The 26,220-nt window shown below is 43.1% G+C and overlaps 2 protein-coding genes across 4 annotated transcripts; one reads left to right on the top strand and one right to left on the bottom strand.

Moving 5' to 3' along the window:
• Positions 1-1,736: 1,736 nt before the first annotated feature.
• On the bottom strand, positions 1,737-11,432 carry ZC2HC1C (zinc finger C2HC-type containing 1C). Its single transcript, XM_027552462.1, has 3 exons — positions 11,248-11,432; positions 9,105-10,452; positions 1,737-2,703 (listed from the first exon to the last, which is right to left on the bottom strand). Exons 2-3 carry the CDS (start codon positions 10,431-10,433, stop codon positions 2,440-2,442), a joined length of 1,593 nt encoding a protein of 530 aa, XP_027408263.1. The 5' UTR covers positions 10,434-10,452; positions 11,248-11,432; the 3' UTR covers positions 1,737-2,439.
• Positions 11,433-11,521: 89 nt separating this feature from the next.
• On the top strand, positions 11,522-22,596 carry ACYP1 (acylphosphatase 1). 3 transcript variants are annotated; one of them, XM_027552464.1, is made up of 3 exons: positions 11,522-11,782; positions 16,804-16,901; positions 22,171-22,596. In XM_027552464.1, the coding sequence occupies exons 1-3, from the start codon at positions 11,617-11,619 to the stop codon at positions 22,384-22,386; spliced, it is 480 nt and encodes a 159-aa protein (XP_027408265.1). In that variant the 5' UTR covers positions 11,522-11,616; the 3' UTR covers positions 22,387-22,596. The 3 variants fall into 3 exon arrangements, with proteins under 3 accessions (XP_027408265.1, XP_027408267.1, XP_027408266.1); XM_027552466.1 differs by lacking the exon at positions 11,522-11,782 and adding an exon at positions 16,255-16,392; XM_027552465.1 differs by lacking the exon at positions 11,522-11,782 and adding an exon at positions 16,265-16,424.
• Positions 22,597-26,220: the final 3,624 nt, after the last annotated feature.

The following is a 26,220-nucleotide window of genomic DNA, read 5'->3' as shown; positions in this document are numbered from 1 at the left end:
GGCCAAAGGTGCTGTGTTGCATTCAACAGACTGCTGTTAATACTGTCTCAGCATGTCTGCATATACTTTTCAACAAAGTGAGTCTTACTGTGAGATTTTTTTCCCATTGCTTAACCTTTTGAACTTTAAAAATTTATAGCGTCTACTTACTAAAGGTTCTTGGATACAGTAGTATAACACAAAGACATTAACAAGCAGCATTTATTTATCCTCTGTCATCCTCTGCTATCCAGGAAGAGACTTAGAAAAAGGGTTCTTTCTTCTTCCCAAAGATCCAATCAAGCGAAATTTAAAAGACTAATGGATATTCCTGTTATAATCAAGGCCTAAACATGTTGAGATCGAAGGGAACACTAGGGCACTGACTATTGTTTATTTCTCTAGCAGCGTAAGAAAGCGCTCCCCACACACACATTTGTTCTCCCTGGAGGCCCCTGGCCTGTGACCTTATAACATCATCCAGGGCTTCTGACCAGACAGACAAGGCAAATAAGTGAAGCACGCTAGGCGGGTGGTGCCCTCTGTGCTCCACCCCGTCTGGAAGGAGCAACTGGTTCCGAACCCCACTTGGTGCTGAGTAGAGCTGCAGGCCCAGGGTTTCCAGAACTTCCAGTTTTTCAAAAGATGCTCCATATCACCATTTTTAAATGTCAGATTATACTTTGAATGCTATGTCAGTCAAAACATACCTGTGAAGCAAAGCAGTCCACAGGCTACCACTTCGTGACCTTGGCCACCACTCATTGTCATCATCTATTGCTTTTACTATCAAGTGTGAAACTTAAAAGTGGGTACCTCATTAAACTTGCCGGGGAACTGTGTATATTGGGTTAAATATCTGCTGTTCCTCTGTGAGGTTTCTTTAAATGAACAACCAGAGGCGCCATTAGGTTATACCTCTTTTTCTTTGTAACAGGAAAAGCATAAAGCAATACATGCTGTTTTTTAAAATATATATGATTTTGTTTTCAGCCTAGTGTCCAGCAGCTTCACAGCTAAAGCCTTAAAGATGGGCATATCAAATTGGTCTGATCTGTTGGCCCAGCCACTCAGCAGAAGCTGTAGAGGAAATGGAACAAGAGTTAAGTGGCCATCTGTAGTTAGTTAATATGGCTTTGTGGTCTGCACAGTCCCCTTTGCCCAGGTCAGCTTCATTGACTTTTCTCCAGTATCTTAAACTAACAGTTTGAGTAATGCTCTCAGGACAGTAATCTTATTAGTATTTCAGATCTTTTGTGCTCACTTCATTCTACCTGAACTGGTATTTCCCCCATTAGACACTGCCTTATCACTTCTCCTGTTTGACAAGTCTGAAAGTGAAGTCACTCAGTCGTGTTCGACTCTTTGCGAACCCATGGACTGTAGTCTACCAGGCTCCTCCATCCATGGGATTTTCCAGGCAAGAATACTGGAGTGGGTTGCCATTCCTTCTCCACTGACAAGTCTAGGACTCACTCATTTTATGATTTAATTTTAAATTCACGAAACCTATTTTTTCAGTGCCTAATTATGAAGGTTACTTGCAGTAGGCACGATTCTGCTGAGAAAATTTTAGATCTGGCATCTTTTCCTTCAGAGTTTACTTTTCAGAAGAGAAGTTTACTGTGATATAATCAGTACAGACATGTGACACTGAAATGTCCCAGCTTGCTTTGGGGGTACATTTTGCTGCGTCATTTTAAAAGTAATCAAACCAAAATGATTTGAAAGCAGAGTGCTAGCAACAGCTGAAATTAAAGTTCCTTCCTTTTTTTTTTTTTTTTTTGACATATGAAATCCATTAGAAAAGAACAACTACAGAGACATAATGTGCTTTCTCCCACCCCTACCCTGTAAAGTACATAAAGATGAGGTTCCCTTTATTACACAGTACAACATGGGGAGGGTTTAGGACATACTGGCGCCCCAATCTTACATACTTGTATTGACTTTCTGCCAGGACCATGTACCAGGGAGGTCATTTGCCTTACAGCAGAAGTGTATTTTTTATAAGAGATACCATGCATGATCCTGTGACACCAGTGAGCCAACTTCTTACAAGAACGAGAAGAGTTAACCAAACATGCAGAGGCAGTGGCAAGAAGGCACAACAAATGCAGGCATTTAACTAGCACAAACCATAATCAGGCTTGCGAGAAGAGAGCTTTAATGTAGCCTGCTCACTGCTCTTAAGTTTCTTCACCCATCAGTTCTCAGAGCAATTACATCAGGCACATCAGCCGGAGGTGGTGATTTAGTGGGAAGCTGAGGCTTCTTTTTGCATCTTGCTGCTTAGCAATGGGTCTCTCTTTCTTCACTGATCTCAGCTCTGCAGGCAGATCTGGGATATGTAAAAGTGTTAGTTCTTCCTGCTCTGCATCAAATTACTCTACTCCTACTTACTGCTCAAGAGAAGCAGAAACCTTCTGAACCATCGAGGAGGTTTCCACTATTGTCTGCTCAACTGTAGTGCTTTCTTGGAGGCGGAGGACGGTTCTTGATGGTCTTACACTTGGGGATGTGCCGCTCTGCCACCTTGGGAGCAAAGTGGCGGCTACAGTGAGGGCATTGAATATAGTCTGGATTTTCTACAGGCAGGATGGGAGGCAGGTCTGAGGGGTTTCCACCTTTGGCAATCACCTGCTGGAACTCTCGAGCCTGACGGAGGGTATGGATGAAGGATTCATGCTTCTGTCTCCAGTTGCTCTTCCGAGGAGGTTCAACCTGTAAGTTGAAGAAAGACTGATCATTTAACTTGGTATCTAGGTCATCCCCTTCCTGAGTCTCCGTTAGAATGAAAGTAAGGAAGTTAAAAGGGTGTTAATACACAAGGTCAGAGAGAACAGGAAAGGAGCAACAATGATAACTGACTTGCCAGAGTGGAGACACTTAAACCTAAGGGCCTGCAAAGGCGGATATCACTGAGAGGCAAGCTGGTTTTCCCTGAGAGGCTTAATGCTTGGAAATACAGGTAGTGGAAAGGGGAGGTACAGGGCTGGGAACAGGTCGGCTCCCATGGCTCCTCTCCACCTTGCATGTCCAAGTGCCCAGTACTTCCAACACCCTCTCTGGAGAAACTGAACCAGACAGGTTTCAGACTCAGGATATCCGGCATAATGGAGAACAGCATTAATCTAAGAGCTGAAATGGGATTAAGGGCAAGTTGTACGTGATGTATTGTGTCCCCCACCATCCTCCAGAGTACCAGGCACACTGGCACCCTCATAGGAGACGAGAGTTCTCTGGATGCATCAAGCAGTTGAGAGAAGTTGAAATGCTGACTCTGCGCAACCCCACTTCAAAGGCTCACTGTTTGATAACCCCAATATGAAAGCCTTCAGTCAACAAGCCCCACTTAAGCTTAAATATGAATGGACAGACAAGGATCACTAGACATTTGAGTAAAGCTCTGACTTTAAACTTTCCTGACTTCAGACTACACCACAAAGCTACAGTCATCAAGACAGTATGGTACTGGCAGAAAAACAGAAATTTAGACCAATGGTACAAGATAGAAAGCCCAGAGATAAACCCATGCACCTATGGGCACCTTATTTTTGACAAAGGGTGCAGGAATATACAATGGAGAAAAGACAAGTCTTGTCAGTAAGTGGTGCTGGGAAAACAAGACAGCTACATGTAAAAGAATGAAATTAGAATACTTCCTACCACCATACACAAAGATAAACTCAAAACAGATTAAAGATCTAAACATAGACGAGAAACTATAAAACTCAGAGGAAAAATAAGCCGAATACAGTGACATAAATCACAGCAAGATCCTCTATGACCCACCTAGAGTAATGGAAATACACAAAGGAGATCTAATTAAAAGCTTTTGCACAGCAAAGGAAACTATAAACAAGATGAAAAGATAATCCCCCAGAATGGAAAAAAAATAGTTATAAATAAAGCAACTGACAAAGGATTAATCTCCAAAATATACAAGCAGCTCAGGCAGCTTAATATTAGAAAAATAAACAACTCAATCAAAAATGGGTAGAAGACCTAAATAGACATTTCTCCAAAGAAGATATAACAGATGGCGAATAAACACATGAAAAATTTGCTCAACATTGCTTATTATTAGATGCAAATCAAAACTACAATATATCACTTCACACTGGTCAGAATGCTCTATCTCTGCTCTGTTCAGTCATATCCAACTCTGCAACCCCATTAACTGTAGCCTGCCAGGCTCTGTCCGTGGGATTTTCCAGGAAAGAATACTGAAGTGGATTGCCACTTCCTCCCCCAGGGGATCTTTCTAACCCACAGATTGAACGCATGTCTCCTGCATTGGCAGGCAAATTCTTTACCACTGAGCTACCTGGAAAGCCAGAATGGCCATCATCAAAAAAATCTACAAACAATAAATGCTACAGGAGGTTTGCAGAAAAGGGAATCCTCTCGTACTGTTGGTGGGAATGTAAATTGATACAGCCACTATGGAGAACAGTATGGAGATTTCTTTAAAAACTAGGAATAAAATTACCATATGACCCAGCAGTCCCACTACTAGGTACATACCCTGAGAAAACCACAATTCTAAAAGACACATGTATCCTAGTGTTCACTGTAGCACTATTTACAATGGCCAGGACATCTAGGCCAGGAAGCAACCTATATGTCCATCAACAGATGAATGGATAAAGAAATTGTGGTACATGTATACAATGGAATATTTCTCTGCCATAAAAAGGAACAAATTTGAGTCAGTTATAGTGAGGTGGATGAACCCAGAGCTTGTTATACAGAATGAAGTAACTCAGAAAAACAAATATTGCGTATTAACACATATATATGGAATCTAGAAAAATGGTGCTGATGAACCTATTTGTAGGACAGCAATAGAGACACAGACACAGCGAACAGACTTGTGCACACAGCGTGGGAAGGACAGGGCGGGATGCAGCACTGGCACATACACATTACCATACGCGAACAAAGCCAGTGGGAAGCTGCTGTAGGGTGCAGGGCGCTCAGCCAGGTGCTCTGTGACAACCTGGCGCGGGCGGGGTGAGGTGGGAGGTGCGAGCAAGGCTCAAGAGGTAGGCTATGGCTGATTCACGTTGATGCATGGCAGAAACCACAACACTGTAAAGCAATTATCCTCCAATTCAAAATAAGTTTTATTTAAAAATCATAATATCAACAAGTGAGTATTAGAAGAGATTTTGTCTATGAAATGAGAATATATATATTATGAAAAAGTAATGAGAAAACCAAAAGTAACTATTATAAATTAATGCTGTGATAACTAAAAAACAGAACTGTTGTAAATAATGTCAGAAAAATTACTCAGAATGGGAAAAAAGAATTAAGATGGAAAGTAGAAAACATCAGAAAATTAGAAAGCCAATCTAGAAAAATCCAACACCAACCAATAGGAGTTCTAAAAAACAGGACGAGGTGGAAATTATTAAACAAATAAGACACTAAACATTCCTGGAAATAAAGGTCCCTACCCTTGAGATTGAAATGGCCTATGCACTACCCAACACAATCACTGCAGAATTTCAGATTAAAGAGAGAATCCTATAAACTTTAATAAAAAGAAAAAATATATAGACTTCATATAATGGAGAAGGAAACAAAACGGCATCAGATTTCTCAACAGTAACACCAGATGCTGAAAGCTAGTGGGAAACTATCATAAAAGTTCTCACAAAATAATTTTCCATCTAGAATTCTCTATCTGGCCAATTCATCAGTCAAAAAATAAGACTATAAGATAGATATTTTCATTCATCCCATGACAAAAAAATATGCCTCCATTCACCTTTTTTAATAAGCTTCTCCAAAGCAAGGAGTCAAGCAAGAAAAAGGAAGACACAAGAGGCTAGGAACAGAGGAGAAATAAAGAGAAGGTCCCAGACAACAGGTCTGCACCAGGCCTAGAGGAGAGCCAGTCTGAACTGGAGCAGGAAGAAAACAATGGGAGGGAGGTTTCAGAATAAAAAAGTCAAATGGATAGACTATGAGAAGTGTTTCGGCAGTTACAAAAACATTAACAGGTGTCTGCGCTGGGAAGATCATTTAGGGAGGAAAAAACATTTGAGATCAGTATGTAGGAAACCAAGCAAATTAAAACATGAGTCAATTATTAACTCTGGGTACATGTGGACAGGGGCAGATTCTGTTCCCTGAGCAGTGAACAACATTTATGTGATTATTATCATATAAATAGCTGACTACTGGTTTAACCTAAAATTGAGATTTCAGTACAATGGAAGGACAGAAGTGGGAGGAGATGGGATATGAACCCACAGTGTCCATAAGTGGAGGTGAACAGATCATGTGCCAAACCAATAAATCAAGAAAATAAGTATATTATTTAGAAATATACATACCAGAAGAGTCATCTATCCGAACTGCCTGTTGGGGATAGCTGAAAGGCAAGAGAGGGATGAGGCAGAAGACTGTTGATCTGCACTACAGGTCACTTAGTAATACACGATTTTTAAATGTACTCAACCATTAGATGAAAATAATATTAAAAAGAAGGGGAAAAAAGGCAAGTAGCTACTTGGTGATGAATATAGGAAGAGATGTTATCAAAGGGAAAGGAAGGATCCATCAGGAGAGTCTTACTGAAAGAGACAAGGTAAGAGAATCAGTGTTAGAGATGGTATCTAGCAACCTTTAGAATAGAATTAGGGGAAAGTTCCTCAACCGTATGATACTTACACTTTAATTCTTCGTTGTATTGGAGTTCATTCAATTAACACTTATGAATCACAAAGCACAAAGATGTAGTCTCTTACACTCAATGCATGATGTACAGTAGAGAGACCAGAAGTATGAGTCTATCGGAAATTATGTGAATATTAAAGGAGAAAAGAAAAAGCATCCATTCTTCTGAGTACACAGAAGGAATGACAGACACAAACCACTCAGCTTGCAAAGGCACAAAGCTTTGGAATAAGACTCAGGACAGTCTGAGGAGGGGAGTGCATCTCAATCCAGATACTTTCTGCCTTCCTATCCTCAACACAACATGTTTCCTCAAACAAGTTTCCACAAAGCCAGGGCATCTGATCTCAAAAATCCAATTGTTTTGCTTCATTGCTATGGTATTTGGGAATTTAAGAAATACAAGATTCTTTTTGGCTCTGGCCAGAAATGAACCACTGTAGTGGGACAGAGAATTCCCCAGCGGATTACCGGGTTGACCAGAAAGAAAACAGGAAAGAACAGGAACCTGTGATCATATCATTATCTGCAAGAGCAAAATGTTGACTTCTCATTGGCAACAGGATTTCAGGGAGATCATCGATAAACACAGAAATGACTTTCTTGTAGTCATTTCCCATACTAAAAGAAATAACTCTAACTGCAAAAAACATCTCTTAACAGCCTTCACATAAATGTGAGTTTTTAAAGGCCCCACAAATACACACATAAACTATAAAGTGCTAATGGACAAGAAATGCTAGTGCAGCAGTGGGGAGGGTTGGAAGGAAATGAAAATAAAATAATGCTTTCATAGTTTAGAGACAGGGCTTTGAGATCAGGTGGTCAAGGCTTTCCCACATTTTGGTCATTTGCATACCACTTTCACCTTATCCTCCTTACTATTGTTCTTTAAAGTCAATATTCCTAGAAATCAAGGGCTTGTTATGGTTTACTTTCCTAATACACATTAAAATTACTAAAATAAAAATTGTTTGTCAACATGCCATACTTATTTACAATCCCGGTGGTATAACCTTGACAAGGTATAACCAGACAATCTTCTCCCGATCTGACTGTCCAAATGTGCTTATGAAGTTCTCCCAAACGTATGGAAGTGTCTTGAAGTCACTTTTTACAACCTAATTTTTCTGCAGCTAGGAATGTTCACCAAAAATAAAGTCCTCTATCCCAGAAAAAAAATCACTCCTAGGCATATATCTGAAGAAAACCATAATTCAAAAAGATACACACACCCCGATGTTCACAGCAGTACTACTTAGAATAGCCAAGATACGGAAGCAACCTAAATGTCCAGCAACAGAGGGATGGATAAAGATGTGGTACATATACACAGTGGAATATTGCTCAGCCATAAAAAAAGAATGAAATAATGCCATCTGTAGCAATATGGATGGACCCAGAGGTTGTCATACTGAATGAAGAGAAAGCCAAATATCATATGATACCACTGTTATGTGAAAAAAAATTTTTAATGGTACAAATGTGCTTGTTTGCAGAACAGAAATAAGAGTCACGGATGTAGGGAACAAACTTGTGGTTGCCAAGGAGGAGTTGCAGGGGCGTATAAATTGGAAGACTGAGATTGAGATATACAGACTACTGTATATAAAATAAGTAACTAATACGGACCTGCTGTACAGCACAGGGAACTCAATACTCTGCAATGACCTATGTGGGGAAAGAATCTAAAAAAGAGTTATATACGTGTAGATATAGAGATGTCTATTCCTATATATGACTTTTTCACTTTGTTGTACACCTGAAACTAACACAATATTGTAAATCAACTATACTCCGATAAAAATTATGTAAAAAATAAAGTCCTCCACCTTTAAGTTGTTTACACTCTAAATGGGGAGAAAAAGAATTCCAAACTTAATCATGTATTTCATGTATTTACTAAGAAGGTATATCAAAATTAGCCAAACTGGAAAAAGTAGATAGAGTTCCAGGAGTGGTAACAAGTCCTGATTTGGGGTGATGGTAGAATATTTTATAAAGAATGAGGAATTTTGTCAGGGTAGTGAAATGCTTCATAATATTTTTTTTTCATTCTCTTAAATTTTCTATAGTAAGTGTTTATTACTTATGTAACCAAAACGACATATTTTTTTAAGTCTAGATTTTGGAGTCATTCTGACCCAGATTTATATGCTGCCATTTAAAGCTGTTTGTGATCTTAAGCAAGTTAACCTGAGACTTGATTAATGAACTGATAAGACAATGAAATCTTCACAGGGCTGTAGCGAGGAACATATGAAAACCTCCCATCACTGTGACTGGCACACAGCAGTAATCAGTAAATCAAATGTGAATTTGTTCTCCCTATAAGACACATGAAATCTTTCTAAAGAAAATGGATGAGGACATAACAGGCTCTTAAAAGTGATCCCCACTCAATGGCAAATCCATAAGGCCCTTGTTACCTTGACTGAAGCTGGACCCTTCCAGTTCAAGTACTGCTCTAGCTCTGTGCCCTTGGCCCGGGCCCTGGAGGAGTCAAACACTTTCCTCTTGGAACCCTGCATCCTGCGGCAGATGCTGGAGTGTCTCTCCAGCCTGAGCAAGAGAAACTTTCGGCCGCAGTGGCTGCACTCGCCCAGTTCTGGCTCTTCAGTGGAACAGCTGGAGCCTGAAGAGTCTGGTGCCCTGGATGAGCTAGAATTGCTGGTGTATCTCTGCAAAGCGTTGAGCGGCGCTTCTGTAGCTTGAGAAAACTTCTCCTTCAATGGCCTTGAGACTCGGTCTCGGATTTTGTTATTGCTTGCCACGAGTCTTTCCCTTTTGAGCTTCTGAATTCTATAATTAGAGAACTGGAATGGACTAGAATTCTCTTGAGATTGTCCCCAAGTTTCGTCTTCTCCTGTGTCTCTGCTGAAGACCTCCTCAGACCCAAGTGCTGGAGAGAAGATAGGTTTGTATGTGGTGATGCTATTATCTTTAACTCTCCTCCGTGAAAGCACCATTCTCTGGAGCTGTCTTTTTTCATTTTCCTCAGCCTGTTCTTTTCCCTTCTGGATCCTTCTGAGTTTCTCCTCCGTCTTCTTCAGCTTTTCCCTCAGAAGAGTCTCTTTTCTGCGGATTTCCTCCCCTAAGCTCTCCCCTGCAGCTTCTAGTCTTTGGATTTGCATCCACTCTGTCCTGTTGGCATTTGCCATGACCCTTTCCTCCTGAGTGGCAGCAACTGGACCAACCATCGATGAATTCACCCAGTTCCTCGAACCAAAGCTACTGTACGAATACTTTCTTGGCTCAGGGGTTCTTGGAAAGGCGTTCTGGTCTCCATCAGTGCCAGCCTCACCTGTACTATGGGACTTCCGATGAAATACAGGTTTCAGAGGGTATGCTCGGTCAACCCCCACTCGCTTCTTTGTCAAGGGGATGAATTCCTGGTCATTTGTTTTGGGATACTGGCACTGAGGGTCTGATGTGTAAAACAAACCCTTGGCTTGGCCCTGGGGATTGCTCCTTGAATCGTGCTGGCTCATTCCAGCACAGTGGGGATACGAACAGCTCTGGGCTTTTGTGCAGGTGTTCCACTTGGGGTGAGTGTAGAGATTATCCAGCATCAGTTCTTGGTTACTCCAAAGTTTCTGCTGGAAATTGTTCCTCGGGTGCCCTGTAGAGGACCGCTGGGAAGAGTCACCTTTTCTATAGGGGTCTTGCTTAGCTGAATGGAGCTCTGGAGAATCCCTTTTATTATGTGGGAGCATAACACCCATAGGCAGAGGCAACACCAACTGGAGACCAGCCATTCAGGGCCTGGACTGAAGCCTAGGGGAGATTTAAACCAGACATACGTGAGGAGTTTGTCTGAGGTTTACCTCCACTGCTAAAGTTTCTACATCTGTTTCTACATCTGCCTAACCACAATTTCCCTTAAACTTTTTAGGGACACTGTTGCTGGGTCCACCAGAGCTTTCACTCAATAAGCATTTGGTGAATGCTTACTGTGTTCTGTGGGTGCTTATTAGGTTCTGAGGATAGAAAAAGGAGTGTGATACAGGTGTTCCTGCCACCTACCTTTCCTTTATATCACTACCAGCCTCTGCCATACACAGTGATGCTCCCGCACACACAATAATACACTCCACAGCAGATGGAAAGAGCTATCGGATTGAAAGTCAGTTTTTAGGCCTGTGACACAGGACAAGCAGCTTCCCCTCGCTGGGGATTCGCCCAGAGTTACAGGACTGGAATTTAGGGGCCGTAAGACTCTGAGTCCAGCCCCATCATTTTATAGGCAAGAAAACTGCAGCCCATTGGTAAGTGACCGGCACAAAAACTCTCGGGCTTCCCTCCTGCTGGAACCGTGCTTGACCCTAAAGAGCACAGAGCCGGTTCAGGGCATGCAGCAGGTGCTTGGCTGCCAAACCCTCACCCAAGGACCACACGATCCGGCCACCGCGGGTTTAGATCGGAACGCGGAAGTTGCGTTCTGTCCTGGAGGGTCACCCGGGACGTCCCCGACTTGTGACTCCGCTTCGAATACAAGCCCTCGGCTCTTCAGTCCGTCGGGCCTTGGGAGATCGATGCGCTGACCCCATGCCTTCCCGCCCTTCCGCGTACCTGAGGCTTTTTTGGAGGTGGCTCCCGCTTAGGGGAAGCCGCAGGACTCAGGTTCCCTCACCACTCGCCCTCCCGCAGCCGCCGGCCGCGCAGGCACTCTCAGAGGGCAGCTGTTATTCCCGTTGCCTGGAGACGGGGGCACGTGCGGGCGCCCAGCCCCGCCCCGCCGCGAATTCGGCTGGGGCGTGCGCAAGCGCAGTCCGCGCACCCGGGGCCGCCGGGGCCGCGGGCGCGGTCCAGCAGGGTCACTAGACTGGGTGTCCCGCCAACTCTGCAGCTCAGTCCAGCCCTGCCCTTGGGGAACGTCGGTAGGGGGTGGGAGAGGCTCTTCTGGGGCTCCGTCAAAGAGCTTGTATTTTTCTCAGAGCGATGCTCTCTGATCCTGGGGTGTGCCCTTCTCTGGCAAAAGACGGAGCGCCTAGATGCGCCCTCAGGTCATTCTGCCGCAAGATTCCGGTGTCGGCCCTCCTCTTAGCGGGAGTGGGCATGCTGATCGCCTTTCTTGGCACGCTCGGCTGCTTGGTACCGGCCCCAGGTACGGCTGTCGACTCTCTGTCCATGCTTTTCCTCGCACATAATCTGGGGCTTGCGTCAGATTTTAGCAACTCTGCTAGGTTTTGCTACGCAGTCTCCTTCCGGGGAAGTTTTTGTAGCCAATCTCATTATTTTGATATAATGTTTTCCTTTCATGTGGTAACTCTGGCCCTGTCTTCTTAGGGCCCAAGAATGACTCAGACAAGTGTAATGATAATGAAGTTAACCACCAGATCCAAAATACTCAGTATAAACTGGTTTCAACCCTAAAGATATTCCATAACTTGTTAACATCAGAAGAAAGTTTGTCTTCATACTTCAGTTCATTTGTGCAAGCTGTTTGAAACAGGCAGCTTACTCTTTTTCCCTTGTAACTACTTAAAAAGATTCATGCACATGGAAAATAATATAGACAGCAGTGGTCGGTGTTACTACTTCAACATGTCATATTGCAGCTTTTACATGTTATAAATTCCTTGGTGGTGCTCCAAAGCAGTCTTCTGTTGCCCTGTTTTCTCTCCTAGTTGTCTCTCACCTGCCTTCTGTGTATGCATTTCCAGACGTTTCTCACTCTTTTCAAGGTCCGAATTATCTCAGCATGGGGCTTGCCTGTCATCAACTCCAAAGCTCCCCTCTAGCCTGGCAGAATTTCCCAGGGTGCCTCCTTCCATCTTGACTTCTTTCCATCTTGTTTCAGAGGAAAAAAAATCTTTGTCTTTCCTTGAGTTCTCTTAACTTAGTCCCTTTCAGTACCTTCCAGGAATTGACTCACTATACCCATCCATCTTGCTAACTTCAAGTTGTATCCATCCACACACACTGGTTTTAAAATATGCTTAGCTTTGCCTTACAAAAAAAAAAAAAAAAAAACTTCCTTTGCCTTAACCTCACCTCTCACCTTAGGGTCCCAGTCTTTTCTCTTCTTCTCCACAAGACTTCTTAATAGAAAGCTTTACACTTGCTGCCCCCACTTCTTTGACTCTCCCTCATTGTCCAGTCCATTGTGGTCTGGTTTCCCTGTCTCTGCTTTGAACTGGCCAGGCTACCAGTGACCTTCCAAAGACCCTAAAGACAAAAGCTGCTATTTCTTCAGCCTACTCTTTGACATTATTGATTTTTTCTCCCCGTTGGAACTCTCTTCTCACTTGCTTCTCTGTGCGTTCTTGGTTTCTTTTTTCATGTCCTTGTTCCATCTTCTTTCATATTTTGGATTTATGTCTTTTCCTCACCTGCCTTCCCAAACGTAGTTGTTCTCCAAAGCCCGCTTATTTCTCATATAAATGCAGTTTCAGACATTCTCTTCCTTAATGATTTCAACCAAATGCTGGAATTCCAGTTCTCACCTATGTTTCAATGGCATCTAGCTTAGTTCTCTCCCTTAGTAACAGACTCACGTTTCCAAATGCCCACGTAGCACATCCACATAAATGTTCCTCAGGTATCTCAAAGTCAATATGACAGAAAACACACTTGTGATTACCTCCCTATTTCCCAGGCCCCTTCTCCAGTGTTCCCTCTCATGCTGAAACATCAGTCTTCTTCCACTCCCCACTATGTGTCACCCCTTCTAATTGGTCAGCAGGCTCTGTTGAATTTATTCTGCAGTGTCTCTTATATATGTCCCTTCCTTTTCATTTCTCCTACCCTAGGTGAGTTTCTTCTTCACTGCTCACTGGGACGGCACCACTCTCCTAACTGCTGTACATCTGCTTCTTTTGGCTGTTCTGAGTCTTCACTGTGGTGTGTAGGAGCTTCTCTAGTTATGATGTGTGAGTTTTAGTTTTCTGACTGGGGATCGAATGTGCATTGAAAGGTTAACCAGTGAACCCCCGGGAAAGTCCCTATCCTAAATCCTAAATACATCTGAACCTGTCATTCTCCCACCCAATTGCTTCTTCTTTACCTACAGGATAAAGCTGAAACATGCCTTACCTCCCCAGAGTCAACCCTAGCTGTGTTTTAGGGCTACCTGGAAAGCAGTTTTTCTGGAGGTAAGGCCTGGGTATCAATCTTTTGTAAACTTTCCCCCAAAGTCTTAATGTACAGCCAGGGTTGATATATTCCCAGTAGTATATCAGTAGTATATACTCAGTAATATACACTCAGGGTCCAGCCACATCTGACTACTCATACTCTCTTACCTCAGTGGCCTTCCTCCAACTCCATGTGCTGGAAGGTAGTAGAATATAGCATTCAGTACAGAGTAGGCTCTGTACTCAGGCTGCTTGGAACTAAATCCCAGCTCCATCACTTACTCTTTGTGGTAGTGTAACCTTGGGTAATATGCCATTTCCTCCAAGAACGCTTTCCCAGTCTTGCCAGCCAGAAGGAATCTCTCTGCTCCTTTGAGCTCGCATAATATTTTTGTCACAGGGCTGGCTCGTGATGAGCTCCCAATGGATGTTCATGGAACTGAATTCACATGTCGTGCACTGCATTGTCATCATTTGCATGCATGTTTGTCCCTTATGCGAAATAAAAAAGCTCTTTAAGGACAAAGATTATATACCATCCATCTTTGTATATCCTACAGTGTGTATACATGTAGGTACTGAATAGTTTGATGCTACAGAGAAACTAGGTTTTTTTTAATAAATTTTAGAGAAATAACATCAGCCAGTTACTCTGTTCAACATTATTTTCAAATATTGCCTAGCATAACAATTCAATCCAGTTTCCAACCTCACTGCCACCCCCATACCAACACTGAGGTCATATGACTCTCCAGGATCTGGACCCTCACTTTGTAGTGGGGAACTAACGGAATAATGAATCTCCATGGCCTGCAAATCCATCTCACCTTGCCAAGTCTGCCAACCTGGCATACATATGGAATCTTATGGAGGGATGTAAGGTACACAGCACTCCAAAGGGAACAGTAAGCACCACAGTTTATCTTCATTCACATTCTTTACATATATATATGTATAAATTTTTTTTGTTTATTTTTGACTACGCTAGGTCTTCATTGCTGTGCTCAGGCTTTCTCTAGCTGTGGCAAGTGAGGGCTGCTGTCTGTTGCAGTGCAAGGGCTTCTCATTGAGGTGGCCTCCCTTGTTGCAGAGCACAGGCTCTAGGCACTTGATCTTCAGCAGTTACAGCACGTAGGCTCAGTAGTTGTGGCTCTCAGGTTCTAGAGAAAGGGCTCAGTAGTTGTGGCACATGGAGTTGGTTGCTCTGTGGCACATGAGATCTTCCTGGACCAGGGATCAAACCCAAGTCCCCTGCACTGGCAGGCAGATTTTTATCCACTGTGCCACCAAGGAAGCCCCATATGTATTCTTAATCATAGGATATCTGGATATAAATGCCTACAAGGTGACCTTTGGCTTCCCTTGTGGCTCAGACAGTAAAAAGTCTGCCTCCAATGCAGGAGACCTGGGTTCGATCCTGGGTGGGGAAGATCCCCTGGAGAACAAAATGACAACCTACTCCAGTATTCTTGCCTGGAGAATTCCATGGGCAGAGGATCCTGGTGGGCTACAGTCCATGGGATCACAAAGAGTCAGACATGACTGAGTGACTGATACACACGAGATGACCCTACTTTTAACAATCAACACCCACAACTCCCCTTGACAAATTCCCTTCTCCCTAAAGAAATTCATGCAACTTGGTCACTTGGCTTGCTGCTGCTGCTGCTGCTGCTAAGTCGCATCAGTCGTGTCCAACTCTGTGCGACCCCATGGACTGTAGCCCACCAGGCTCCTCCATCCATGGGATTCTCCAGGCAAGAGTACTGGAGTGGGTTGCCATTGCCTTCTCCGGGTCACTTGGCTTAGGTTGACTGATTCAGTTGTGATTCTGGAGCCCTGGGTTATTTTGTTTGTGTTTGTGATTGGTTGCTTTAGATAAGCAACATTGTTTTGAGTTTACTTAGTAAGGTAGACTTACTTAGTAAGGTAGACTCTGGTGGACAGCTTCCAGAATCACAGTGGGAGAAATAACCTTGTGTGCGACCTCCTATACTCTTGTCGCTGCTGCTACCAATTGCAAACTTAGGCATGACCCAGAATTGGAGGAGAATTGAGGAAAAGGGCAGAAAAATTTTATGTCTTCTATTTATTTTTTTTGTTTTGTTTATGATGTTTAGTGTTTGCCGTCCCTCTCTGTCTCCAGAATTTAAGCTCCTCCAATCCAGGGATCCTTTCTTTTTGTTAACGTGTGTCAAGCACCTAGAAGTGTGCCTGGCACAGAAGCTCTCAGTAATTATTTACAGAATGATTGGATTTATCTCAATTGTTTATTCGTCTTCGTCCTTCTCCCCAGGAGAAACTTAAAAAAAAAAAAAAAAAAAAGAGGTGCGCTTAGTAACCAAGGTAAGATGAGGACTCGGTCTGTAGAGTCGTGGCCGAGACCCTGGACAGATCCTCCCCAACCCCGAGGCTCGGGCGCTCCTAGACACGCGCCTCCCGACATCCCACCCTCTAGGCGGGCTCTGGGCCGAGCGCGCCGTGCGTGATTGGCCGGTGGAGATGATGGACAGGAGAGGCGGCGAAGGAGGAGCCGCCTTCTAAGCTTCCGGGCGCGGCGGTTTACGCGGCTGAGGGGTGACTGTTGGCCTGGTGGTCTGCCGGGTAGTCCCTAACGCTTGAGAGGACGACAAGGAGGGTGAGCCTGGGACAGGGACCCCGGGCGTACCCGTGAGTTCGATTAGCCCTAAAATTTAATAGGGGGAGGTACTGGCGGCAGCGTGGAAGGCAGGTCTGTGGGAAGAAGGAAGGATGGAGAGGGAGTGGGACCGGGGATGGGTGTAGGGAGGTAATTGGATAAGCAGGTAATTGCCCCAAAAGAGGCCTCTGTGGGCAATCGCGACCCGAAGCTCCCTTGCAGGTGTCTTCCTGTTATTTCAGACACCCGCGCTTACACGTATCCGAAGTACGGGCACCTTAAGGTCAGGGAGAGGTCGCAGTGGTTAAGGATGTAGAGCTATAGATGTGATGACCCTTTCTGCCTAAGGATTGGGGGCCCTGGAGTAGGATAATGACTCCTTTACTTTTCTGCTGCCCTCGTCTCTGACAGGTTTGAGCATGAGCATGGCAGAAGGGGATACCCTGATATCAGTGGATTATGAAATTTTTGGAAAGGTGCAAGGAGTGTTTTTCCGCAAGTACACTCAGGTATGTGACCCTACCTACATTATCAGCATGGGAACAAGAGACATGTTCCCGAAAAATATGCTTTGGAGAAGCTGGCTCTTTGTTAGCTGAATGGCAAAGAGGTGATTTGTAGAAGAATAGGTATGAAAATGCTTTGCAATGGGTAAACCACAGCGCAAATGGAAGCTTTTCTCTCTGTGTGAGTGCATGCTCAGTCGTGTCCGACTCTTCAGCTCCACGAACTATATAGCCCTCCAGGCTCTTCTGTCTATGGGATTTTCCCAGCGAGAATAGTAGAGTGGGTTGCCATTTCCTCCTCCAGGGGATCTTCTCCATCCAGGTCTCTGGCATTGGCAGGTGGATTCTTTTACCACTGAGTCACCTGGGAATCCCTACTGGAAGCTTTGTCTGCTGTTATTATTGGTCTACAGTGGTATTGAGTACCAACACACATATGGATGAGCTTCTCTTTTACAAAGAGAAAGGGCTTCCCCAGTTCTCCCTACTGGGGCATCATCAAAACAAATCACAATTCTTACAGGAAAGTTAACACTGATCAAAGAGATGACATTTAAATGACTATGTAATTTATGTAACTGCTTCGTCTGTAGCTGTTGCATTTTCTTCAGACCTTTTTTTCTCTTAAACCTTCTCCCATTCCCCTACTTAATTCCTTAATTCTGCTCATTTTAGGTTTTAAAGAACAAATACCTTTTCCAGGGGAGGACTTCCCAGGTGGCTCAATGGTAAAGAATCTCCTGCCAATGCAAGAGACGTGGGTTCTGTCTATCCCTAGGTCAGAAAGATCCCTTGGAGATCCTTTGGAGAAGGAAATGGAAACCCACTCCAATATTCTTGTCAGGGAAATCCCATGCACAGAGGAGCCTGGAGGGCTACAGTCCAAGGTGTCACAAAGAGTCGGACACGACTTGGGGACTAAGCAACAACACCTTTTCCAGGTGAAGCTTTTCTAATGAAAATACTTTATTCATTCCAGGGTAAGTAATAGTAACACTGAACATGGAGCCTGGTATGACATATTAGTAATTGAGGGGATGAACAGACTGTTGACAGCCTCTGCCTTAACTTCACTCAGTTCAGTTCAGTTCAGTCGCTCAGTTGTGTCCGACTCTTTGCAACCCCATGAATTGCAGCACGCCAGGCCTCCCTGTCCATCACCAACTCCCGGAGTTCACCCAAACTCATGTGCATCAAGTCATGGATGCCATCCAGCCATCTCATCCTCTGTCGTCCACTTCTCCGCCTGCCCCCATTCCCTCCCAGCATCAGAGTCTTTTCCAATGAGTCAACTCTTCACATGAGGTGGCCAAAGTATTGGAGTTTCAGCTTTAGCATCAGTCCTTCCAAAGAACACCCAGGACTGATCTCCTTTAGGATGGACTGGTTGGATCTCCTTGCGTCCAAGGGACTCTCAAGAGTCTTCTCCAATACCACAGTTCAAAAGCATCAATTCTTCGGCGCTCAGCTTTCTTCACAGTCCAACTTTCACATCCATACATGACCACTGGGAAAACCATAGCCTTGACTAGACAGACCTTTGTTGGCAAAGTAATGTCTCTGCTTTTGAATATGCTATCTAGGTTGGTCATAACTTTCCTTCCAAGGAGTAAGCATCTTTTAATTTCATGGCTGCAATCACCATCTGCAGTGATTTTGGAGCCCCAAAAAATAAAGTCTGACACTGTTTCCACTGTTTCCCCATCTATTTCCCATGAAGTGGTGGGACCAGATGCCATGATCTTCGTTTTCTGAATGTTGAGCTTTAAGCCAACTTTTTCACTCTCCTCTTTGACTTTCATCAATCTTCCCTAATGACAAAGATGAAATCTTAGTTTGCCTTCTGTCTTCTATAGGGGAGTATCAGGCTACTGCCTTCCCAGTGTATCTCCAACCCCAAAGATAATGAGTTAAAATGAGTTAAGACTGCAGAACTTGCCAAAGCCACTTTAAAGTTCAAACCTGAATCTTTGAAATGTGAATGTTAAGTGCCACTACCTCTTTTTCCAATGATTTGCAAATCAGTTCCTCCTGATCCCTGCTCATATATGAAGTGCCTGTTGGAAGAAAAGAATTACTGAAAGTCCTAGCAAGAGCTATGTTCCAGATAGCTTTGCCTCCAGTTACATAGGGTAGGCTTTCTTGATAGCTCAGTTGGTAAAGAATCCGCCTGCAATGCAGGAGACCCTGGTTCGATTCCTGGGTCGGAAAGACCCCCTGGAGAAGGGATAGGCTACCTAGTCGAGTATTTTTGGGCTTCCCTTGTGTCTCAGCTGGTAAAGAATCCACCTGCAATGCAGGAGACCTGGGTTCGATCCCTGGGTTGGGAAGATTCCCTGGAGAAGGGAAAGGCTACCCACTCCAGTATTCTGGCCTAGAGAATTCCATGGACTATAAAGTCTATGGGGTCACAAAGAGTCAGACGCAACTGAGCAACTTTCACTTTGATGTAGGGTAAGTTCCTGTGGCTTAATAAGTGGATTAAAAATTAATGAAGATTAATTAAAGTTGTTGAGGGAAAAGGAGTAGATGGCAGGAGAGCCCATCTTTATAGCACCTCCCAACCCTCAGTGTAAAAAGAGAATAAAAGAATACAGAAAAACAATTTTTAAATATTTATTTGGCTGTGGTGGGTCTTTTAGTTGTGGCTAACAGGATCTTCGTTGAGTCCTGCAGATCTTTTGTTGAGCAAGGACTCCCTAATTGGGGTTGTGGGGGTCGTGTGTCTTAGTCGCTCTGGGGCATGTAGGAAATTAGTTCCCCTACCAAGGATCAAACCCACATTGCAAGGCAGATTCTTAACCACTGTACCACCAGAGAAGTTTCTTTATCTCTGTTTTATTTATTAACTCCTGCTCTAATCTTTATTATTTCCCTTTTTTTGCTTGATTTGAGTTCAGTTTGCTCCTCTCTTTGTAGTTTCCTAATGTGGAAGGTCTATGTTATTGGTTTGAGGATAACCTTTTTTTAGATTGAGACTAGAATTGGTGATTATAATCCTTAAAATATTTCCAGATGACAGTTCAAGAGGAAATATGGTTTTGAGGAGAATCAGCTTTTTGGAATTTTCTTAGGAGAGAGCACTACTTGCTTGTTTACATATATAGTCAAAGCTGAACATGACTCAGCAATATTGTGTTACCATTTAAAAATAAGAACAGAATCCAGTGCCCAGACAAAACCCATAGGAAATCCCCATTCTCAACACCTGTCAAAGTTGGGAGTGTTTTGTTTACTCTCAGGAGTTCAGATAAATCACACTACAGTTTAAAATGTTATTGAACTATTATAACCTCCTGCTCAAAACCTCAACACAATCGTTCTTATAGCAAGTTACTATATAAGGTAACTACGAACTAGGCATGGCCCACTCCCCTGGGTTAATATGAAGTAGGAGAGAGTGCGGTTGTTGCACAAAGTCAGTGGGATATGGAGTCTTATTCAAATCCATTCTCTGTATTCTTTTTAAATGCTTCAGTCTACAACCCTTAATCATGCTGTAGATATCTCTTATTTTTCTTCATTCTTTAATTTCCTCCATATCCTTTAAACTGTTATTTGACCAAAGTCTCTTTTGTTCATTATGCAAACATGTCTTTGCTTTGAACATAACTGATTTAATGAATACTTCAGTTCCTCATCAAACATACTTTTGCTCTGCATAACATTTTCTTTGGCCAACTCCAGCAGTTTCCCATATTTACTAGATCACTAGTCCAGCATTTGGACATGCAGTCATGTTAACTCCCATTTTCTTCTGTAATCCAACTCCTTCTATTTAGATAGAATGTAACAAGCAATAACTTTTATAAATCCTTAGTTGGAAATTTTACAAAAATACAATTGCCTCTGAAACATTGCTACTTTCCCCCAGTTTTCAGTTATTTCGCAGTTAATGCTTTATAGGAAAGAACAATAAAAAGTCTAAGAAAATGATTACAATTACAACGGTTACAATGACTAGATGTTTTTCCTAAGCTTATTCAACATTAAAGGCCTTGTGATTATTTAGACAGAAGAAAGTCAAGTGAAAACAATAGTTAATGTGGTCTTACGAAATGTAGGTGTTTAGAGGCTGCTCACCAGCAACTTTTTCCTTCTCTCAGAGGATGAGAGAAAGTGGGCTTTGAATGCAAGGTAAAGACCTTGGATTAGACAGTTTCTCTACAGTGAGAACAATGGAATGATTTGCCCAGGAAATTGTGAAATACTCTCTAATGATCTTTAAAGATATAATGGACACTTAGTCATCTGGGTTTGTTTAGGTATTCAGTTCAGTTCAGTCACTCAGTCGTGTCCGACTCTTTGCAACCCCATGAATTGCAGCACGCCAGGCCTCCCTGTCCATCACCAACTCCCGGAGTTCACTCAGACTCACGTCCATCGAGTCAGTGATGCCATCCAGCCATCTCATCCTCTGTCGTCCCCTTCTCCTCCTGCCCCCAATCCCTCCCAGCATCACAGTCTTTTCCAATGAGTCAGCTCTTCACATGAGGTGGCCAAAGTACTGGAGTTTCAGCTTTAGCATCAGTCCTTCCAAAGAACACCCAGGACTGATCTCCTTTAGAATGGACTGGTTGGATCTCCTTGCAGTCCAAGGGACTCTCAAGAGTCTTCTCCAACACCACAGTTCAAAAGCATCAATTCTTCGGTGCTCAGCTTTCTTCACAGTCCAACTCTCACATCCATACATGACCACAGGAAAAACCATAGCCTTGACTAGATGGACCTTTGTTGGCAAAGTAATATCTCTGCTTTTGAATATGCTATCTAGGTTGGTCATAACTTTCCTTCCAAGGAGTAAGCGTCTTTTAATTTCATGGCTGCAGTTGGTCTTGGCTAAAGAGAAACAGAAGGATCAGATAACTTTATGCTTTTTTCTATTTAATATATCTATTAGATTCTTGATTAGGAGAAGGAAAATGAACAAGATATAATCCAGTATCCTAACAACAATCAGCCTTAGAGAATCATTTTGAAAACATCTGATTTGGTCTTAAATCTTTAGTACTTAATCAAATTGACTACACAGTGAAAAATTCTGGTGCCTGGGTTTTATAGGGTAGAAGAAGGAAATGAAGTCAAGTGGTCAATACTTCATGTTAAGATCAGCAATGAGATTCTCCTTGCTGTAGTTCTGTTTTGACTGTTCTGGACAAAATTAATTTCAGTGGCTTGATTGTACGCCAAGGTTCTGGCAAGAGATTATAGTCTCGCTTTGTTTTGTTCAGTCTCACTGGATTTCTCTTTCTTGTCTTTTTCTTTCCCTTAGGCTGAGGGTAAAAAGCTTGGATTAGTAGGCTGGGTCCAGAACACTGACCAGGGCACAGTGCAAGGACAATTGCAAGGGCCCGCCTCCAAAGTACGTCATATGCAGGAATGGCTTGAGACAAAAGGAAGCCCCAAATCACACATCGACAGAGCAAGCTTCCACAATGAGAAGGTCATCGTAAAGCTGGACTACACAGACTTCCAAATTGTGAAATAATGGTCTGCATTTAAATTTTCCAAGATACTTAGCGGTTTTGTTTTTTATTGTTAATAGAGATAGAACTATTCTGTTGTCAATATTAGAATTTGTCAGTAAGTTATTTTAGCAGCAGTTACTTGATGGTTACTGTGTATTATATGTGTGATGAAAGAATTACAACTATATACAGTTCTAATCAATAAAAACAGAACTTTCTGTGTAAGATAACTTATTTTCTTTTGATGAACTTCATTTTGGGCAAAATAAGAGGCATTTACCCTGTGAGCATCTTTGGGAAGAGAATTTGGAGGTAACTTAAGGAAGTCTGAAAGAAAAAGCAGTTACTTTTCATCATTTCTTTTTAATAGTTTCCATGAAATTTTCTTCAGGAAATTGTACCTAATAAGAACAAAAGTCCTGGGACTCCCCTGGTGGTCCAGTGGCTAAGACTATGAGCTCTCAATGCTGGGGCTCTGGGTTTGATCCCTGGTTGGGGAACTAGATCCCACATGCCACAACTAAGACCTTGTGCAGGCAAATAAATAAATAAAAATAAATATTTAAAAAAAGAACAAAAATCCTAAAGTTCAATTTGTTGACTGTTCAAATGATATCTGGGTTTCCCTGTGGGCTCGATAGTAAAGAACCCGCCTACCAATGCAGGAAACCCCAGGTTCAATCCCTGGGTTGGGAAGATCCCCTGGAGGGGGAAAAGGCAACCCACTCCAGTATTCTTGCCTGGAGAATCTCATGGACAGAGGAGCCTGGCGGGCTATTACAGTCCATGGGGTCGCAAAGAGACACGACTGAGCACAGCACATACACAAATGGTATCTTGGACTAATTATTTTACGTTTTCTGGAGTTTCTGCTGTCATTTCTGTCCTCCAGGTAAGGAATTCACATAAACTGATGCTATGTGTTAAATTATGTTACCCCCTCACCCCTGCCAAATTCACATGTTGAAGTCCTCTCAATACCTCAGTATGCGACTACATTTGGAGAGAGGGCCTTCATAGAGGTAATTAAGGTTAAATGGAGTCATTAGGGTGGGCCCTAATCCAATACACCCTAGTGTCCTTATAAGAGGAAATTTGGACACAGGTGTGTGTGCACAGAGCAAAGAACTTGTGAAGACAGAGGACGAAGATAGCAATTTACCAGTCAAGGAGAGAGGCCTTATCATCATTCATCATTTTAACACTTTGACCTTCAGATTTCTAGCCTCCAGAACTGGGACAAGATACATTTCTATTGTTTAAGCTGCCTAGTCTGGTATTTTGTTATGGCAGCCTTAGCAAACTAATTCAAGCAGTAACCATTTTCCTTCATCAGACTTAGATTATCTATCTCCTGATTTGGTTTTGTCAGCCATTAAAAAAGTATATATCAAATGCTTACTGAGTTTGACACATTGGTCATAAATTCCAGTCTTAAAAAAAACACGGTTTTGGATTTCCTTGGTGAGCCAGAGTTTGGGAGTCCACTTGCTAGTACAGGGGACACAGGTTTGATCTCTGCTCCAGGAAGATCTCACCTCCCCCAGCCCAACTACTGAGCCCTCACTCTAGACCCTGTGCTCCACACCAAGAGAAGCCACCACAATGAGAAGCCCACGCACCGCCAACTAGAGAGTAGCCCCAACTGACTGCGACTAGAGAAAGCCAGCACAGCAAAAAATAAATATAAAAATTTTTTAAATGAAAATACTCAATGAAAACAAGACAAAGAAACAACTGAAGGTTGGTCATGAATTTCCAAAACACGAATCTCACAGTAATGCTGTGTAAATGACCAGTGATGCTGAAGAACCTGCAGTTGAACGGTTCTATGTACTTTGGCCACCTCATGTGAAGAGTTGACTCATTGGAAAAGACTCTGATGCTGGGAGGGATTGGGGGCAGGAGGAGAAGGGGACAACAGAGGATGAGATGGTTGGATGGCATCACCGACTCAATGCACGTGAGTCTGGGTGAACTCTGGGATTTGGTGATGGACAGGGAGGCCTGGCGTGCTGCGATTCATGGGGTCGCAAAGAGTCGGACACGACTGAGTGACTGAACTGAACTGATGAAGACCTAGAAGACCTTTTAGAACTAACACCCAAAAAATATGTCCTTTTCATTATAGGGGACTGGAATGCAAAAGTAGGAAGTCAAGAAACACCTGGAGTAACAGGCAAGTTTGGCCTTGGAGAACAGAATGAAGCAGGGCAAAGGCTAATAGAGTTTTGCCAAGGGAACGCACTGGTCATAGCAAATACCCTCTTCCAACAACACAAGAGAAGACTCTATACATGGACATCACCAGATGGCCAACACCGAAATCATATTGATTATATTCTTTGCAGCCAAAGATGGAGAAGCTCTATACAGTCAGCAAAAACAAGACCAGGAGCTGACTGTGGCTCAGATCATGAACTCCTTATTGTCAAATTCAGATTTGAATTGAAGAAAGTGGGGAAAACTACTAGACCATTCAGTTCAGTTCAGTTCAGTCGCTCAGTCATGTCCGACTCTTTGTGACCCTATGAACCCCAGCACACCAGGCCTCCCTGTCCATCACCAACTCCCGGAGTTCACCCAGATTCACGTCCATTGAGTCAGTGATGCCATCCAGCCATCTCATCCTCTGTCGTCCCCTTCTCCTCCTGCCCTCAATCTCTCCCAGCATCAGAGTCTTTCCAATGAGTCAATTCTTCGCATGAGGTGGCCAAAGTACTGGAGTTTCAGCTTTAGCGTCAGTCCTTCCAAAGAACACCCAGGACTGATCTCCTTTAGAATGGACTGGTTGGATCTCCTTGCAGTCCAAGGGACTCTCAAGAGTCTTCTCCAACACCACAGTTCAAAAGCATCAATTCTTCGGCGCTCAGCTTTCTTCACAGTCCAACTCTCACATCCATACGTGACCACTGGAAAAACCATAGCCTTGACTAGATGGACCTTTGTTGGCAAAGTAATGTCTCTGCTTTTGAATATGCTATCTAGATTGGTCCATTCAGGTATGACCTAAATCAAATCCCTTATAATTATACAGCAGAAGGGACAAATAGATTTAAGGGACTAGATCTGATAGACAGAGTGCCTGAAGAACTATGGACGGAGGTTCGTGATATTGTGCAGGAGACAGAGATCAAGACCATCCCCAAGAAAAAGAAAAGCAAAAAACCAAAATGGCTGTCTGAGGAGGCCTTACAAATAGCTGTGAAAAGAGAAGCAAAAAACAGAGGAGAAAAGGAAAGATATACTCATTTGAATGCAGAGTTTCAAAGAATAGCAAGGAGAAATAAGAAAGCCTTCCTCAGCGATCAATGCAAAGAAATAGAGGAAAACAAAAGAATGGGAAAGACTAGAGATCTCTTCAAGAAAATTGCAGATACCAAGCCCATGGAAAGATAGGCTCAATAAAGGACAGAAATGGTATGGACCTAGGAGAAGCAGAAGATATTAAGAAGAGGTGGCAAGAATACACAGAAGAACTGTATAAAAAAGATCTTCACGACCCAGATAATCATGATAGTGTGATCACTGACCTAGAGCCAGACATCCTGGAATGTGAAGTCAAGTGGGCCTTAGGAAGCACGACAAACAAAGCTAGTGGAGGTGATGGAATTCCAGTTGAGCTATTTCAACTCCTAAAAGATGATGCTGTGAAAGTGCTGCACTCAATATGCCAACAAATTTGGAAAACTCAGCAGTGGCCACAGGACTAGAAAAGGTCGGTTTTCATTCCCATCCCAAAGAAAGGCAATGCCAAAGAATGCTCAAACTACAGTACAATTGTACTCATCTCACATGCTAATAAAGTAATACTCAAAATTCTCCAAGCCAGGCTTCAGCAATACGTGAACAGT

This window comes from Bos indicus x Bos taurus, chromosome 10, assembly GCF_003369695.1.
Source record: "Bos indicus x Bos taurus breed Angus x Brahman F1 hybrid chromosome 10, Bos_hybrid_MaternalHap_v2.0, whole genome shotgun sequence".
Taxonomy (NCBI): Eukaryota; Metazoa; Chordata; class Mammalia; order Artiodactyla; family Bovidae; genus Bos; species Bos indicus x Bos taurus.
This window is presented reverse-complemented; position numbering and strand designations above follow the sequence as displayed.